Here is a 19,292-nt window from a genome sequence, read left to right as displayed (position 1 = left end):
GTGACTACTTTTGTTTGACCTGGAGCTTTTTATAGATATTTAAAAGAATATTTCAGAATACATTATTGTTGTTATACAATTCCTTGCCTTTTCTGTGTGACAGATAAATGCCAAGAAACTTGCTTATTAAGCATGCGGTTCTTAAATCATACCATGTGTAATCTTTTATGAGTGACTGTTTATAATTTTATGACATTAAAGATATTCTGACTTTATTTTCACTCTATTTTTTCTTAGCTCATCCCTTCTTTTAAATGGGAAACAAATCCATGTGGCTTATTGGAAAGAATCTGACAAGTTGTTGTTAATTGGCCTGCCTGCTGAAGAGTAAGTTGAGATCTTTGTTTACCTTAAAATCTTTTCTATATATTGCTAACAAAATCTGTTTCATTAAAAGTATGACATTTTTGTCAAAAGGCAAACTCCTTTAAACAGTCTTATGTTGGGGCACCTAGCTGGCTCAGTCTGGTTAAACCTCCAACTTCAGCTCAGGTCATGATCTCATGGTTGGTGGGTTTGAGTCCTACATCGGGCTCTGTGCTGTCAGCTCAGAGCCTGGAACCTGCTTCAGATTCTGTGTCTCCCTCTCTCTCAGACCCTCCCCTGCTTGTGCTCTGTCTCTCTCTCTCTCTCAAAAATGAATAAACATTAAAAAAAATTTTAATAAAAAAATAGTCTTATGTTTTAAATATCTGTTCCACTAGTGCAATAGCTACCTATGTTAATTTGATATTAAAAATATAAAAAGCGCTGGGAACACCCAGCTAGACCAATTAGTAAGAAGAAGGACTTTCAGCACACTTATGAGATGTGGCCAGTGTGAAGGTGGCTGAGAGATGACCTTCTCTGCTCAAACTTTTGACAAGATCGTGGTTTGGATTTTGTGTGTTAGTTTTTTTTTTTTTTTTCAACGTTTATTTATTTTTGGGACAGAGAGAGACAGAGCATGAACGGGGGAGGAGCAGAGAGAGAGGGAGACACAGAATTGGAAACAGGCTCCAGGCTCTGAGCCATCAGCCCAGAGCCCGATGCGGGGCTCGAACTCACGGACCGCGAGATCGTGACCTGGCTGAAGTCGGACGCCCAACCGACTGCGCCACCCAGGCGCCCCTGTGTGTTTGGTTTTTTACTGTTGGAGATTTTGGAAAATTAAAAGTCAAGGAAAAAGGTGTTTGGCCATGATGTTGAGCACCTTTGACAAAATACAGTTGACCCTTAAACAACATGGATTTGAATTGTGCTGATCCACTTATATGTGGGTGGTTTTCAATAAATATATTAGAAGGTTTTTTGGAGATTTGTGACAGTATGAAAAAGCTCACAGATGAACTACATAGTCTAGAAATATTGAAAATTTTGAGAAAAAGTTACATACGTCATGAATGCATAAAATATGTGTAGATACAGTCTGTTTTATCATTTACTACCATAAAATATACACAGATCTATTATTAAAAGTTAAAATTTATCAAAACTTAAACAAATACTTACATGGAGCTATTCGCAATTGAGAGAAGTGTAAACAAATGTAAAGCTGCATTATTAAATCATAACTGCATAAAATTAACCATAGCACATACTGTACTACTGGAATAATCTTATTGCTATCTCCTATTGTTGCTGTTGCAGTGACCTCAAGTGTTACCTACTTACAACCCCCCGTGACGTTAATCATCTCTGTGTGAGCAGTTTGTCTTTCCAGTAAATTGCAGTAAAAAGTGATTTCTTGCAGTTCTTGCATATTTTTCTTCGTGCAATAGTGTAAACCTTGAATAACACCGTGGGACCCATATGAAATGCCACTAGTAATGCTGGAAATGCTCCCAAGAAGCAGACAAAAGTTAGGACATTACAAGAAAAAGTTAAATTGCTTGATATGTACTATTGATTGAGATCTGCAGCTGCAATTGGCCACCATTTCAACATAAATAAATCCTGCATGAGGGCCATTGTAAAAAAGGAAAGGAAATTCCTGAAGCAATCACTACAGTTAGGCCAGCATGTGCAAAAACATTGCACTTTTTGTGAAAAGATCTTTTTATCTCGTATTGAAAAAGCAATTTTTATGTAGGTGCAGGATTGCTAGAAGGAAGGCATACCTGTAGACTAATATGATTTAAGAAAAAGCGGTCATGATATGACAACTTAAGGCAAAGGGAAGGTTAAGGATCTAAAGCAGGAGAATTTAATGCCAGCACAAAGGATGGTCTGACTATTTTAGAAGCAGGTTTAGCTTTAAAAATGTCAAGATATCAGGAGAAGCAGATTCTGCTAAGAGACTGCAGATGACTTCCCAGATGTCATTAAAAAAATCAGTGAGGAGGAAGGATATCTGCCTCAAGGTTTTTGTTTTTTGTTTTTTAATGTTTATTTATTTTTGAGAGAGTGCAAGTGGGAGAGGGGCAGAGAGAGGGGGACAGAGGATCTGAAGCGGGTCCTTCAATGACATCAGCAAGCCCAATGTGGGGCTTGAACTCATGAACCCCAAGATCATGACCTGAGCTGAAGTCAGACACTCAACCAACTGAGCCATCCAGGTGCGCCTCAAGGTTTTTAATACAGACAAAAGTGCCCTATTCTGGGAGAAAGAAAAATGTTGCATAGGACATTAGTTAAGAAGAAAAGTGAGCACCAGAATTTAAGGTGGGAAGGAATAGGCTAACTCTGTTTTGTGAAGACACAGTCAGGTTTATGATTAGGACTGCCCTTATGTATAAAGCTGCTAAGCCCCAAACCTTGAAAGGAAAAGATAAACACCAGTTGCCAGTCTTTTGGTTGTACAACAAGAAGGCCTGGGCAATGAGAATCCTTTTTCTGGACTGGTTCTGTTGATGCTTTGCCCCTGAAGTCAGGAAGTACTTCACCAGTAAGGGACTGCCTTTGAAAGTTCTTTTGATATTGGACAATGCCCCTGGCCACCCAGAACCCCATGAGTTCAGTACCAAAGATGTCAGTCTAATTGCCCCCAAACAAAACATCTCCAATTTAACCTCTAGATCAAGGGGTCACAAGGGCCTTTAGACATCATTACACATGGTACTCTATGGAAAGGATTGTCAATGCCGTGGAGGGGGACCCCAATAGAACATCATGAAAGTCTGGAAGGACTACACCACTGAAGATGCCATTGTTGTTATAGAAAAAGCCACAAAAGTCATCAGTCCTGAAACAATAAATTCTTGCTGGAGAAAATTGTGTCCAGATGTTGTGCATGACTTCACAAGATTTATGACAGAGCCAATTAGGGAAATCATGAAAGAGATTGTGGATCTGGCAAAAAGGCGGCAGGGCAGGGAAGTGAAGGGTTTCAATATAAAGATCTTACAAAATTTCAAGAGCTAATAGACACCACACCTGAGGAATGAACAGAAGATGACTTAATGGAGATGTGCCATCTCCACACATGGCCACATCCAGTGCCAGCAAACAAATTGACACTAGACAATCCGGCCGTAACGTTCTAATTATTCAGGACTGCTTTTGACCTCTTTTATGACACAAACCCTTCTATGATATGGGCACTAATAATAAAGCAAATGGTGGAAGAAGTTTTGATAACATATAGGAATATTTTTAGAGAAACAAAAAAGCAGAAAAGTCAGAAAGAAATTACGATATATTTCTGTAAAGTTACACCAAGTGTGCCTGCCTCTCCCGCCTCCCCTTGCACCTCCACATCTGCTTATGCCACTCCTGAGACAGCAAGACCAACCCCTCCTCTTCCTCCTCCTTCTCCGCCTATTCAATATGAAGATGAGGAGGATGAAGACCTTTATGATGATCCACTTCCACTTAATGAATAGTAGATAATCATTATGCCATACAGTTAATAAACTTATCTGTTGTGCATTTGTGTGTCTTCGTGCAAATCAATATTTGCAAAAATCTAATAATTGTACAGCAAGAACTGTGTCATCATCATCGTTGTATAAGTATTCATCTTGTAGAACATCGCGTGCAAGATTTCTGTGGAAGGGAATAGTCTATCCTTATAGAGGCATAAGATGATTGATATTTAATATAAAATTAATAATGTGTTAGTTTTCTTACTGCTTTATAACTTTGCTTTTTGCTTTTCTGCAGCAGTGTTTCCAGTATTGTGTTATGAATATAATACAGTGTGCCCTAAAAAATTTTTAATGATTTACTCTGGTCTATAGGCTAGGCTACCATGAAGTAATACTATCAATTATACTAGGCTACCATAAAGAAATCATATTGCTCTTTCTTCATTATCAACACATAAGTTGTCTGTAAATAAATATGACTTTCTTTTTAACATCTTTTCATTTTGGGTGTCTAGTGTTAGTAATATGTGTAAATCTACAGTGTTCTGTATCGCATAAGACCGTATTGATGTAGGTACTGACAGATGATTCATCTTGTAAACAGATGATACAAACTTATGGTATCAATTTCTCTTCTTATGATTTTCTTAATAACATTTTCTTTCCTCTAGCTTGCTTTATTGTAAGAATACAGTATATAATACATACAAGATATGTGTTAATTAACTGTTATCATAAGGCTTCCAGTCAACAGTAGGCTATTATTATTTAAGTTTTGGGGAAGTTAAAATTTATACTTGATTTTCAGTTGCCTGGGGTGTAGGGACTCCTAACCTCTGCATTGTTCAAAGGTCAACTGTAATGAATATTTAACTTTAAAGTGACTTCTCTAATGGTATGTTTTATATTATTATTTTCACCTTCTTAGCTTTTAATTTTAATGTATATATTTTTTTATAGTTGGAGATAAGAGCTGGATTGATGTTTATGAGTAGAATGTGAACCCAGGGACTACGTTAGGTATTTTACATTCATTAATCTCATTTAATCTTCAAAATCAGCTCCAGATGTACATCATGATCTCTGGCCCCATTTTATAAATGAGGAAAGTAAAACCAAGAGAAGATTAAATAACTTGCTAAAGATCACAAAACTAACAAGAAGCAGAATTGGAAATTGAAGGAGAGTCTTTCTGAATTATTTCTGAAACTACATTGCTTCCCTAATGTCATAAGACATTAAAAGCTGGGGGGGGGGGGATGGGGTAGGAATATGGAGAACTGCCCCCAAGGAGAGGTTTTTAATTATTGTTAGACTAGTCTTATGTCCCTGTTCAATGATTTTTTAAAACTTGTAATTTAGATTCTTCCCTGCTTTAAAAAAAAAAAATGGACAACTTCTATTAAACTATTAACACATTTTAGTTTTAACCTTTTGGTGCATAGAACTATCATATATTATGTACCAAATAGTAATCAAATATCAAAATAAATACTATATTATGTGACTGACACAACGTTAGAGAATACCAGTTTAGATAACTTTTCTTTTGGTGTTGCCTTATGCTTCCCAAGAAAGAAAAAAGTAGACCTCAAAAAAATGCATTATACAGCTACTCTAGACATGAATATGACTATTTTCTATTATTGATGATTTTGTTAACAAGATTTCTTTCATTATATAACAGTGTATTAGTTATCTATTCCTAGGTAACAAATTACACCAAAATTTAGGGACTTAAAACAGCAGACATTTATTATCTCATAGGTGTCTCTGTGAGTCAGGAATTCATGAACGACTTAGCTGGGTAGTTCTGACTCAGGATCTGTCTTGAGGTTGCAGTCAAAATGTTGTCCAGGGATACAGTTATTTGAAGGCTTAAGTGAAGCTAGAGCATCTGCTTCCAAGATGGCTTACACACATAGCCATTGTTGAGAGACCTTAGTTCCTTGCCAAATGGGTCTCTCCTGTAGAGCTGTTGGAATGTCCTCACATGTCAGCTGGCTTCCCCCAAAGCAAGTTATGGAGAAATAGATTTCTCCAAAACAGAGAAAGAGGGGAAGCTGACTTAGTCTTATAAATGATGCAGTCATTTCCACTATATACTATTTGTTAGGAGTAAGTTGCTAAGTCCAGCCCACACTCAAGGGAAGGGCAATTAAGCTCTACCTCTAGAGAGGAAGAGTAGTGAACAATCTGTTGACATGTTTTCATACCACAAACAGGAACTCCAAAGGAGACTATCGTGAAAAATTATCCAAATGATTGTGCTTTAAACATGTCTAATTTTGGACAAAAGGTTATATGATCTGTCATGAATGTATGATTCAAAAATTTTTTTAATTTCATTTATTTCTGTTCTAGTCTTTATTTTTTTTTCCTTCTGTTGACTTCGGGCTTTGTTCTTCTTTTTCTAGTTCCTTTAGGATGTAAGGTTAGGTTGTTATTTGATACTTTTTTAGTTATCAAAGTAGGCCTGTATTGCTATAAATTTCCCTCCTAGAACAGCCTTTGCTGCATCCCAAGATTTTGACCATTGTGTTTTCATTTTCATTTGTCTCCATGTATTTCCTGTGTGTTTCAAAATGTTTAACTTGAAGGATAATGGTGCTGTGACATATACTACATGGTGACTCCCTTAACCAGCTAATTTGTATTTTTCTGACTCAAAAGAGACTATGATGAACCCTGCTAGAATACTGCCTTATGTCAATGGGTCGGATTATGAAAAAACTGAGTTGTTTTGAAAGTATGGGTTTACAAGAATTGGAGAACACTCATTATAAATTACTTTAGGATAAAATAATTATGCTTAGACTTTTATAGTGGCCCAAACAGCAAAAGAAAGAAAACAGAAAATACAATGGTAAGCTGAAGGTAGTGTAGACAGACACAGGGAAAAGGAAGGCCCTGCTAAGGAACTGAGCAGAGGCTGCTCAGCCACATTCTGATGCTATCAGCCAAATTAATTATGCAGATAGAGACAGTTTCCAGGCAAGGTTTTACCCTGAAGCCAAAAAAAAAAAAAAAAAAAAAAAAAAAAGGCTGTCCCAGCTGAGCTGAGCTCTGAATTAAGGTTGTGCTGCATAGGGGATGCTCTAGCCAATTTCCCAGTCTTTATTACTGGGTGATGGGGATAGAAAGTGTCTACCCTAAATATTAGTCATTCCTATCCTGGGGAACTTGGTTTGATAAATTAGAATGGATTTGAAGATCCCCTTTATTCTACTCTGTACCAGATTCTTTTCCTCATCCCATCTTGTTTCACATAGCCATGCAAGATAGGAATTATTATTCTACTTCATTCAAACTGAGAAATAGAGTATGAGAGATCATGCACAAGCACCTCCTCAGTGTCAATTAATAGGTCTTTGTATCTCTAACACTGTGCATGTGGTTTGTAATGGAAGTGGCAGGTCTGGGATTTTTCTCTCATTTGTCTTAAATGCCAGTCTATGCATTTCCTTCTTTGCCACTATGCCTTTTACGAGCAAAATGAGAAAAGTGCCACCCCACAGAAGATCAGGTCAGGTGTATAATCCAGGAACATGTGTTTTCAGAGGGGAGATCATCTTCCTGTGATGGCTGCAGTGAATAGTGGGGACCCAACCAGGAAGTCATTGTGAGGTAGTAGAGAGAGTAACTTTAGAGCTAAGAAGATGGATGTCCACAGGCAGGTTCTACTCCCTTTAAGTCCTTGTACAAGTTACTTAACTTCTTGGACCTCAGTTTACTCATTGCTATAATAGCAATAATCAGATCTACTTTGTAGAATTTTTATCAGGCTACCAAGAAAACAGTTAATTCCATTTCTTTCCTCTACTCTCTTTCCCTTCTCCCATTTGTTTAGGGGTGTCTTTTGTCACAGCAGTTGGAGGTTCGGTTGAGATCTGGGTAACACTGGAAAGTGTCAAGAATTTAGCATTTTTTTCTGAGCTCAGATACTGTACTACTTTATATGCATTAATTTAATCCTCAAAATGAACCTGAGAAGGGCTTAGTGATTATTCCCCCATTTTATACATGAGGAAACCGAACCCTAAGGAGGTATAAACAATTTCCACGTAGGTAGTGATATAAAAGTCCTTACTTGACCCATGCTAGAACTCCAAGTCTAGATATCAGAGTCTTCAGTTGCTAATTCAGTGAACCATTTTACACAGCCATACTCGCAGTTGACACACAGACTTTTCACATTCCTTACATATAAAATGGAACGATGTTCTGCTTCTTTTAGATATGTATCACTTGGTTATGTTATAAATGAACAAATGTATTTTTCTTCTTTTTAGAGTTCCTCTCCCTCAGCTAAGGAGTATGATAAAAGATGTTGCCCAAACCTTAACATTTATGTATGGTTCTTTAGATAGGTAAGTATGAATTGAATCTCAAGTTTTTTGTTTGTTTGTTTAAAAAAAAACAAAAACTTTTAACCATAGAGAACAAACTGATGGTTATCAGAGGGAAGGGAGGTGGGAGGATGGGTAAAATAGATGACTGGGATTAAGGAGTGCACTTGCTGTGATAAGCACTGGGTGATGTAGGAAAGTGTCGTATCACTATATTGCATACCTGAAATTAATATAAAAGAGTGTTAACTATACTGGAATTAAAATAACTTAATAAAAAATAATATTAAAAATAATAAAGATACCAGTGCTCCTAAAAAAATGAACCTCAAGTTTTAAGCACAGGATTCCAAATCACCTTTTGCATTTAATACTTTTCCTTGTTTGGCAAGTTAGTTATTTGTGTTTTGTTTTGTTTTTTTCTTTCTTTCTCTGATTTTCTCATCTTTTATTACTGGCTTCATTTTACAGTTCTAGGCACTTTTTCACTTGATCTATTCATTGCTTTTTCATTTTTGGTCTCATGTTAGTTTAGCAAAATAAAGTAAAATAGTGATAAAACCATAATTATATTCTGACTTGATATATTTCTATAGAAGCAAATATAAGGGCATTTCTTCAAAACAAATACAAAAAGGAGTAAGAAGATTTTAAGTTGTGTTGTTCTCTCATTATAAGACCAGTGTCAAATGCACTGTCCTAAAATGTGATTCTTCTTTCTTAAACCAATTTTTAAATTAAAAAAAAAAAAGCACTATTAAAATATATAAATGACACAGTAAAGATATTTAGTTTCATGTGTGTCATATGTTTCCTATACAATATGAATACAGTATATATATTCCCTTTTAAAATATGTGTGGGCTCATGTTATGCCTATTTTCCTGCTTCTTGTTTTTTAACATTACAGTAAAATATGATGCATCTTTCTTGATCTAAAGGAGGCAATTTGAGGTAACTTCAGGATTTGAACACATGAAATTATGGATGAAAAAAAGATTTTTCTGTTTGTGGGATTTTTTCTAAGTTCCAGTACTTCAGAGAGCTAAAATGATACCTTTGCTTTCAAAGCCTTAAGAGTATATAAGTATAAAGATCCAAAACAGTTTATATGTCTTTCCAAACCACAGTGGTATTGGCTCTCTGTTTATCTCTTATGGATCTTTGTTACCACTGTTCTCAAAGCAGCCTGAAATAACTTTCTGTGACATTGGGACTGTGTAGTGTACAGAATTCTCCTCAACAAGCCTCTTAGGAGACACATCCCTCTCAAACCTAATTCCTGGTGAGCCTTTTCCAAATGTGTGAACTACAAAAGGCCAAGCAGCCACCAACATTGTTTTTAACTTTTACTAATAAGGAAACTTTTAACCAATGAACAGTAAGGATATGGTTGTAAACTACTTCCTTAAATTTACACTGGGTAGCAAACCTTGCTATGTTTTACCTTAACTGAAGCTTCATGTTTTCATAAAAACAGAGATAATTAAAGATTAAATTCCTGAGATGAATTTCATAACTTAAGACAATCATTTGGGGTTGTTCTGCAAATTCCAAATGGACGAGGTTATGAGCAGAGGGACTCTTCATTTCTGTGAATTTCATTTTGAAATTTAGCTTTCTTTTACTTGGAAGTATCACCAAATTGGCAGCGAGTTTTAGTTTCTTCTTGTTCTAGTGAGAATTGGAAAGACAAACTAAGATAATGAATGTGAAGATCCATTGAGTTCTTACGACCAAGAAGCAGTATGGATCCAAGATGTTGTTAATAGTCCTTTTGTAGTAATTTTTAATAAGGTTTTTTCTAATTATGAAAGATATTAAAGGCCCATTATGAAAAATTATGAAAAGATTAACAAGTCCAAAGAGTTAATTTTTTTATTTTTTTAAGTTGTGAGCTGTTTAGTTCCTGTGAACCACAGAAAAGTGATTATGTATTAACAAGTTTAGGGGCACCTTTGTGGCTCAGTGGGTTAAATCTCTGACTCTTGATTTCTGCTTGGGTCATGATCTCATGGTCATGAGATCAAGCCCTGCATTGGACTCCATGCTGGGTGTGGAGCCTGCTTAAGATTCTCTCTCTTCCTCTCCTTTTACCCCTCCCCTACTCATGCTCTCTCTCCAAAAAAAAAAAAAAAAAGTTTAGTATTGTGATCATATTAAAGATAGATTTCCTCCACTATTCCTAGCAAAACTATCAGCAGACTCTAAACAGTCTGTCTCCAAAACATATCTCAAATCCATTCATTTCTCTCCATCCTCACTATCACCTTGTACAGCCACCACCATCTCTCACTGCTATAACAATCTCCATTCGTGCCACTTTAATAAATTTCCAGGGATATTGGCCTGTAGTTCTCTTTTTTTGCTTGGTCTCTGTCTGGTTTGGGAATCAAAGTAATGCTGGCTTCATAGAATGAGTCGGGACGTTTTCCTTCCCTTTCTATTTTTTGGAGCAACTTGAGAAGGAAAGGTATTATCTCTGCTTTAGATATCTGGTAGAATTCCCCAGGGAAGCCATCTGGTCCTGGACTCTTATTTGGAAGATGTTTGATAACTGATTCAATTTCTTCACTAGTTATGGGTCTGTTAAAATTTTGTTTCTTCCCATTTGAGTTTTGGAAGTACTTGAGTTTTGGAAGTACTTCCCGTTTGAGTTTTGGAACTACAGGCCAATATCCCTGATGAATATGGATGCAAAAATTCTCAACAAGATACTAGGAAATTGAATTCAACGGCATATAAAAAGAATTATTCACCATGATCAAGTGGGATTCATTCCTGGGCTGCAGGGCTGGGTCAATATTCGCAAATCAATCAATTTGATACATCACATTAATAAAAGAAAAGATAAGAGCCATGTGATCCTGTCAATCAATGCAGAAAAAGCATTTGAAAAATTCAGCATTCTTTCTTAATGAAGACCCTCGAGAAAGTCGGGATAGAAGGAACATACTTAAACATCATAAAAGCCATTTATGAAAAGCCCACAGCTAATATCATCCTCAATGGGGAAAAACTGAGAGCTTTCCCCCTGAGGTCAGGAACACAACAGGGATGCCCACTCTCACCGCTGTTGTTTAACGTAGTGTTGGAAGTTCTAGCATCAGCCATCAGACAACAAAAGGAAATCAAAGGCATCATAATTGACAAAGATGAAGTCAAGCCTTTAACTTTTTGCAGATGACATGATACTATACATGGAAAACCTGATAGACTCCACCAAAAGTCTGCTAGAACTGATACATGAATTCAGCAAAGTTGTAGGATACTAAATTAATGTACAAAATCAGTTGTATTTTTATACACCAATAATGAAGCAACAGAAAGACAAATAAAGAAGCTGATCCCATTCACAATTGCACCAAGATTCATAAAATACCTAGGAATAAACCTAACCAAAGAGGTAAAAGATCTGTATGCTGAAAACTAAAGAAAACATATGAAGGAAATTGAAGAAGATACAAAGAAATGGAAAAACATTCCATGCTCATGGGTTGGAAGAATAAATATTGTTAAAATGTCAATACTCCACTATCAACAATAACCAAAGTATGGAAAGAGCCCAAATGTCCATCGATGGATGGATGGATAAAGAAGAGGTGGTATATCTATACAATGGAGTATTACTTGGCAATGAAAAAGAATGAACCCTTGCCATTTGCAACTACGTGGATGGAACTGGAGGGCATTATGCTAAGTGAAATTAGTCAGAGAAAGACAAAATTCATAGGACTTCACTCATATGAGGACTTTAAGAGACAAAACAGATGAACATAAGGGAAGGGAAACAAAAATAATATAAAAATTATATTATAATGATAGGGAGGGGGACAAAACAAAAGAGACTCATAAATATGGAGAACAAACTGAGGGTTACTGGAGGGTTGTGGGAGAGGGGATGGGCTAAATGGGTAAGGGGCACTAAGGAATCTACTCCTGAAATCACTGTTGCACCATATGCTAACTAATTTGGATGTGAATTAAAAAAAATTTTTTTTAAATGTCAATACTACCCAAAGCAGTCTACACATTCAATGTAATCCCCATCAAAATTGCACCAGCATTCTTCTCGAATCTAGAAACAAGCAATCCTAAAATTTGTATGGAACCACAAAAGACCCCAAATAGCCAAAGTAATATTGAAGAAGAAAACCAAAGCAGGAGGCATCACCATCCCAGACTTTAGCCTTTACTACAAAGCTGTAATCATCAAGACAGTATGGTATTGGCACAAAAACAGACACATAGACCAATGGAATAGAAGAGAGACTCCGGAATTGGACCCACAAAAGTATGGCCAACTAATCTTTGACAAAGCAGGAAAGAATATCCAATGGAAAAAAGACAGTCTCTTTAACAAATGGTGCTGGGAGAACTGGACAGCAACATGCGGAAGAATGAAACTAGACCACTTTCTTACACCATTCACAAAAATAAACTCAAAATGGATGAAGGACCTGAATGTGAGACAGGAAACCATCAAAACTCTAGAGGAGAAAGCAGGAAAAAACCTCTCTGACCTCAGCCGCAGCAATTTCTTACTTGACACATCTCCAAAGGCAAGGGAATTAAATGCAAAAATGAACTATTGGGACCTCTTCATGGTAAAAAGCTTCTGCACAGCAAAGGAAACAATCGACAAAAGTAAAAGGCAACTGATGGAATGGGAAAAGATATTTGCAAATGGCATATAGACAAAGAGCTAGTATCCAAAATTTATAAAGAACTCTCCAAACTGCACACCCAAAAAACAAATAATCCAGTGAAGAAATGGGCAGAAAACACGAATAGACACTTTTCTAAAGAAGACATCCAGAGGACCAACAGGACATGAAAAGATGCTCAACATCACGCCTTATCAGGGAAATATAAATCAAAACCACACTGAGATACCACCTCACTCTGGTCAGAGTGGCTAAAATAAACAAATCAGGAGACTATGGATGCTGGAGAGGATGTGGAGAAACAGGAACCCTCTTGCACTGTTGGTGGGAATGCAAACTGGTGTAGCCACTCTGGAAAACAGTGTGGAGGTTCCTCAAAAAATTAAAAATAGACCTACCCTATGACCCAGCAGTAGCACTGCTAGGAATTTACCCAAGGGATACAGGAGTTCTGATGCATAGGGGCACTTGTACCCCAATGTTTATAGCAGCACTTTCAGCAATAGCCAAATTATGGAAAGAGCCTAAATGTCCATCAGCTGACGAATTGATAAAAAAGTTGTGGTTTATATATACAATGGAATACTACTTGACAATGAGAAAGAATGAAATCTGACCATTTGTAGCAATGTGGATGGAACTGGAAAGTATTATGCTAAGTGAAATAAGTCAGGCAGAGAAAGACAGATGCCATATGTTTTCACTCTGATGTGGATCCTGAGAAACTTAACAGAAGACCAGGGGGGAGAGGAAGGGGGGAGGGGAGTTACAGAGAGGGAAGAAGGGAAACCATAAGAGACTCTTAAATACTGAGAACGAACTGAGGGTTGATGGGGAGTGGGGGAGAGGGGAAAGTGGGTGATGGGCATTTAGGAGGGCACCTGTTGGGATGAGCACTAGGTGTTGTATGGAAACCAGTTTGACAATAAACTATGTTTATTAAAAAAAAAAATTCCAAATGCGGTTAAAGCAGTCTTTTTACATTATAATCTGGCTCCTACATATCTTTCTGATTTCAGATCTCAAACCACATTTCCCCTCTGGCTGGTCTGTGGACACCCTGGCCACACTTGTTCCACACTAGGGCTTTTGCGCTCTTTTCTGTCCCTAGATCTTCTTGACATTGGGATCTCAGCTAAATGTCCATTCTCAAAGACTCTTCCCCAACTTTTGATGTAAAATAACCAACTAGTTACATCACCCATTCACATGATCTTGTTCTCTGTATATCTCTTTGTACAAGTTCATGTTTTTACTCTTTGTTCATTAGTTGTCTTTCTCCATTAGAACATGAGCTCCACAGAAGCAGAGACCTTGTCTTTTGTCTTGATATTTTTACTGCGGTACCTCCAGCAATGAGAATAGTGCCTAGAACATAGTTGGCACTCAAACAATTTGTTGAATGAATCCATGAATATTATTCTGATGTATTAATGGTACATATACTAGCTATTGTGTTATCAAGCAGGCTATTCCAATGAATAGTTGCAGGCAATGCTCTATTATTTTTGCATAACTAAAGTCAAGTGTTTAGTGTGTGTGTCTCTCTATCTCTTTTTCGGTTCTTCAGTAGTGTTGCCTACATTAGTGAAGAGGGGAAAAATAACTTGGGCTAATTATGTGCTTACTGTGTTCAGTAAGTAATAAGTATAATAAATAAATAAATAAAGTACTAAGTACTTTGCATGCAAGTCAGATTGTATTATCCCCATTTTTAGAGTTGGAAACAAAAGTTCAAAGAACTTTTCCTGAGATAACTACCTGGTAAAAGCAATGATAAGATTCAAAGACAAATATGTTCTATTACAAAGCTCAAAATTTCTTTATTATTCCATCCTGCCTGAAAGATATTGAGAGGTTAAATGGTTAAGAGATAAGGTAAAAGCAACTTACATTTTTTTACAAAAAGGTTACTTCAGTCCATTTTGTTGTAGATATACCGCTTGTGTTAGCCCTGTGGTTCTTCCATAATACCATCTGCTCAGTGCATTTGAAAGTAGGTTTTCGGTGCAATAACATTATAGCAGTAATTCTTTTTATTTTTTTTTATTTTTTTTAATGTTTTTATTTATTTATGAGACAGAGACAGAGCATGAACGGGGAGGGGCAGAGAGAGAGGGAGACACAGAATCGGAAGCAGGCTCCAGGCTCTGAGCCATCAGCCCAGAGCCCAACGCGGGGCTCGAACTCACGGACCACGAGATCATGACCTGAGCTGAAGTCAGATGCTTAACCGACTGAGCCACCCAGGCGCCCCTAGCAGTAATTCTTCATAAGGGAGAGGAGGAAGGAAGAGAGCCTATGTATTTGGGAAAGATCCACTCTCCTAGGGACATACAAAAGATGACCACTATTTCCATATGTTTTTCTGACTTACAGCTGTTGTTTCTTCAGTGCCTTTTGCCAGGTTGAGAATGTTCCTCGTCTGGATCATTTTTTCATCTTGTTCTTTCAAAGAGCACTTCAGCCTACTAAACTACATTCCAGTGCCAGTTTGAACGCACAACAATATGATGCTTCCAGTGCAGTGCTCTTAGACAGTCTCCCCGGAGTTCGGTGGCTCACACTTCCACAGGAAATCAAGGTAATCCTGGGTGTCGTAAATAAAAATCAGAACCAGTTGCCTTGTAATTTTTTATCTTCTCTCTTTTTTAGACTTTTTGTATTTTCAGGATTGTGGGTAAGAGTTGAAGCCATTGATTGATGAAGTAGGTGATCCAGTACAGTGAACTTAGACAAATATTTCTTTCTAACCAGAAATTAGCTCTCTCATCTTACTGTAACATTTAAGCATTTTCTAAATTTGTAATACTTCTCAGAAATCATAATTATATGGTGTGACTTGCTTTTGTTTGTTTATCAGATGTTCTTTTTAAAAAAAATTTTTTTTTAACCTTTATTCATTTTTGAGAGACAGAGAGAGACAGCATGAGCGGGGAAGGGGCAGAGAGAGGGAGACACAGAATCTGAAACAGGCTCCAGGCTCTGAGCTGTCAGCACAGAGCCCAACGTGGGGCTCAAACTCATGAACTGCGAGATTATGACCTGAGCTGAAGTCAGACGCTCAACGGACTGAGCCACCCAGGCGCCCCAGATGTTTTTTTTTTTTTTAATGTCATTTTTCTTAAGGTACACTGGAATAATTAAGAGAGTAGATACTTTGTTCTCTTAAGGAATGTGAAGAAACAATTATTGTAACCTTGTACGTTAGCCTACAGTTCAGTAGCAGGAATAGCAACCTGGAATCATTAATATTTGTGAGATCAGAATTAACAAGTGGGTACTTTTCTTGTTGTCTATTATTTCTTACAAGAGCACCAAAGCCACAAAAAGGAGTACATGAAATATTTGCTAGATACAGAAAAATGCAGGTCACAAATGAGTAATAAGTCATAGAGTGTGAAAAGTATTGAAAGGCATGACTAATGTTTCCAAAGCTTTTGTCATCTCAGTAAGACACAGTTTGTGAAATAGTCCTGCAGAGAGTGCCTTGGCCTTTAAAAAGAAAAGGAAAAGGAAAAAAAAGGATTCTTTTCCACAAATCACATTTATGCCACAAGCTTTAACTGCCTAGTTTTCAATTTATATATATGTATTACAGATTAAACTACAGATTAAATTTATTCTGTTTTTAAATTTTGAATGTTTCATGGAAGAACAAACACATGAAAGAGTTTGGGAAATTTCCATAGAAACAAAAGCTAAATCCTAAGTAAGATTTTTCTAATAACCCTGTAGGGAAGCTAAACTGTGCCAGGTTCCAGGGGAACACTTTTCTTCATGTTTTAATCCATAAATAAAGATTAAAAGTCCTTTTATATAGAACTTAGGAAAGAGACAGGGAAGAATGTTTATTTTCCAGGGATCTAACTGTTGAGAAATATACAGCAATAAAGGGGGAAAAAAAAAAACCTCAAAATAGATTGGGTACATTAAGATGGGTTATTTTCCTGTAAGAATTTTGATAGGTTCAAAAATTTCCTAATTCAAAACTAGAAAGCAATTTTTTTAACCTCATAAGTTATTTTGCATTGAATACAGAGTGAAGTTCATTTTGTAATAATTGAGATTTAATTGAAAAATGACAATATGTTAAATAATTTTTTTCCATGTAATTGCAAAGCTTAAAACAACATGTTCTATTTTCGGACATTTCTTAAATATCACAAAGGAGAAAGATACTTATTCAATTCTTCAAGTAATTATTAAGCACTTTTATGAGGCCATTACTAAACAATAACCGAGTTAAATGGTTGTGGTTTTTTGTTTTTTGTTTTTTGTTTTTTTCCCACATAGATGGAACTAGACACAGCATTGAGTGACTTAGAGTCTGCAGATTTTGCTGAACTGGTAAGAAAGCCAGTGGATTTTAGGCTTAATGTTGATTTCATATATTGTAAATCAGCCATTATTCTAAATATTTTTCAAGTGGGCATGTAATAATCTTGAAATACGTAGCATTGGATCTCTATTTTGACATGAACAAAATTTATTTTCCTTGCCTTAAAAAAACTTCTTATTTATTTAATTTTTATGTATTTATTTATTTATTTATTTATTTTGATGTTTATTTATTTTTGAGAGAGAGCAGGGGAGGGGCAGAGAGAGAGGGAGACACAGAATCCGAAGTAGGCTTCAGGCTCCAAGCTGTCAGCACAGAGCCTGACACGGGGCTCAAATCCATGGACCATGAGATCATGACCTGAGCTGAAATCAAGAGCTGAATGCTTAATTGACTGAGCCACCCAGGCACCCCACTTATGTTCTGTTCTTAAATGTCTCTAATCAACAGTATCTTATAAGAATAAAAAATAAGATTGCTTTCAGTCAAAAATATATGCACATTATTTTTCACCCTAATACCCTAGTATGTTCATTTCTAAAGAAGGCACTATGAAAAGTTCAGTTACTAAAGAATATAATTGCCATTTTTAATTATTATAGCTTTACTAGGATTTTTTTAATCATGAAAAACAAAGAATATAAATCCACTGTGGTTTTGCTCCCCCAGTCTGAGGACTACTATGACATGAGGCGGCTGTATACAATTTTAGGATCTTCTCTATTTTACAAGGTAAGTTGAAGGCTGAAATTTTTATAAATGTCCAACTGCCATATAAAGAGACCTAAAGTAAATTTTCTCAAACTTCTACAAACATGAAAAATACATTTATCTCTTTTCCTTTGAATGTAGTTACCATAAAATTAAGGTCTTCAAAAAAACCCAGTACCTACAGATTTACAAATACAATATTTTTGATATTATTACATTCATTATATATATTGCATTTGCAGATGTATAAGCAGAAACAGTAATGGAGGAACCAAGTGCGTAGGAGAGAAGAGCAATACTCTCTCGGTTTCTTTTTGCAGCAGTGCACTTTTTTTCTTATCCTCAGACATAACCATATATCTTTTTAGTATATCTTCTAACATTCATTGACTTCCATGCAAAGCAAATTAAGCATCAAATGAATTTAAGTGTTTTGGCACTTCAAGAAGATTTTTAAACATGATTTAAAACATATCTAAAAAAGAATCAGACAGTACAGAATGGTACACAGTGAAAAGTAAGTCTGTCCTCACTGTAACTTCTCTTCTCCACTTTCCATGCTCAAAATTCAGTTCTTTTCTAACTTTGCCAAATAGTCAGGTTTATACTACTCAGGCCATCTTGCTTTGTGCTAAAGTCTGTGGTAGACTTATCATAAATATTTGATCTCTAATTGACCTCAGAAAAAGAACATTTATCTTTGCTATGTCTTTATTCTATTTGAAACTGGAATATTTTAAGCTAACTGAAGTACCTGTAAAATTCTTAGAAATATATTATGACATAGTTGACTTCTGTTCTTTGTGGTTAAATTCAAGGGTTATTTGATCTGCAGTCATTTGCCTAAGGATGACCTTATTGATATTGCCATATACTGTCGCCACTATTGCCTACTGCCGTTAGCAGCAAAACAAAGAATTGGTCAGTTGGTTATATGGAGAGAAGTGTTTCCTCAACATCACCTCCAACCTTCTACAGACTCAAACACTGAAGTCTTTCAGGAACCTGAAGGAAGATATTTTTTGCTAATCGTTGGCTTGGTAAGTTTACTTTGGTTTCTGTGTGTGCGTTTTGGGGTGGCTTTTTTTTTTTTTTTTTGGCCATTTACTATCTTAAAATACACAAACAAATATGACAGTTTAAAATTATGAGTGTGCCAGATACCAGTATTCAAGAAAATGTTATATGTCCCTTATTCCTTTTCTTTTACATCCATTTAATACTCGTGAAGAAATATTAATGAAGCCCAGAATAAGATTTTATCAGGTTCTTCAGATCTTTTGTTCTCATTTCTGTAGTGGTTTTATCCTCTGGTTTGTCTTGGGAAAGAGAGACATGAAAAGAATATAGAATCAGAAAAAACATGTGATTGTAGATAAAAGGACTTCTAATCACTGTGGCTCTTTGAAAGCCACCTTAGGGAACTCCATGTACC

At 36.2% G+C, this 19,292-nt stretch overlaps 1 protein-coding gene across 2 annotated transcripts in view; it reads left to right on the top strand.

Annotated features, from left to right (window-relative positions):
- The window catches only part of INTU (inturned planar cell polarity protein), an 87,546-nt gene that overhangs the window by 43,953 nt on the left and 24,301 nt on the right, over positions 1 to 19,292 (top strand). Inside the window, exons 8-13 of one of the 2 annotated variants that reach the window (XM_040474376.1) lie at positions 238 to 327; positions 8,081 to 8,158; positions 15,184 to 15,388; positions 17,101 to 17,154; positions 17,816 to 17,878; positions 18,676 to 18,897. In XM_040474376.1, the coding sequence (XP_040330310.1) occupies positions 238 to 327; positions 8,081 to 8,158; positions 15,184 to 15,388; positions 17,101 to 17,154; positions 17,816 to 17,878; positions 18,676 to 18,897 (712 nt within the window). The remainder of the gene's footprint in view (positions 1 to 237; positions 328 to 8,080; positions 8,159 to 15,183; positions 15,389 to 17,100; positions 17,155 to 17,815; positions 17,879 to 18,675; positions 18,898 to 19,292) is intronic. The other variant, XM_040474386.1, reaches the window with a different exon arrangement.

The sequence above is a fragment of the Herpailurus yagouaroundi genome, unplaced genomic scaffold, assembly GCF_014898765.1.
Source record: "Herpailurus yagouaroundi ecotype Mexico unplaced genomic scaffold, PumYag 28, whole genome shotgun sequence".
Taxonomy (NCBI): domain Eukaryota; kingdom Metazoa; phylum Chordata; class Mammalia; order Carnivora; family Felidae; genus Herpailurus; species Herpailurus yagouaroundi.
The sequence above is the reverse complement of the archived record's forward strand: the minus strand, read 5'-3'. Positions and strand labels throughout refer to the sequence as shown.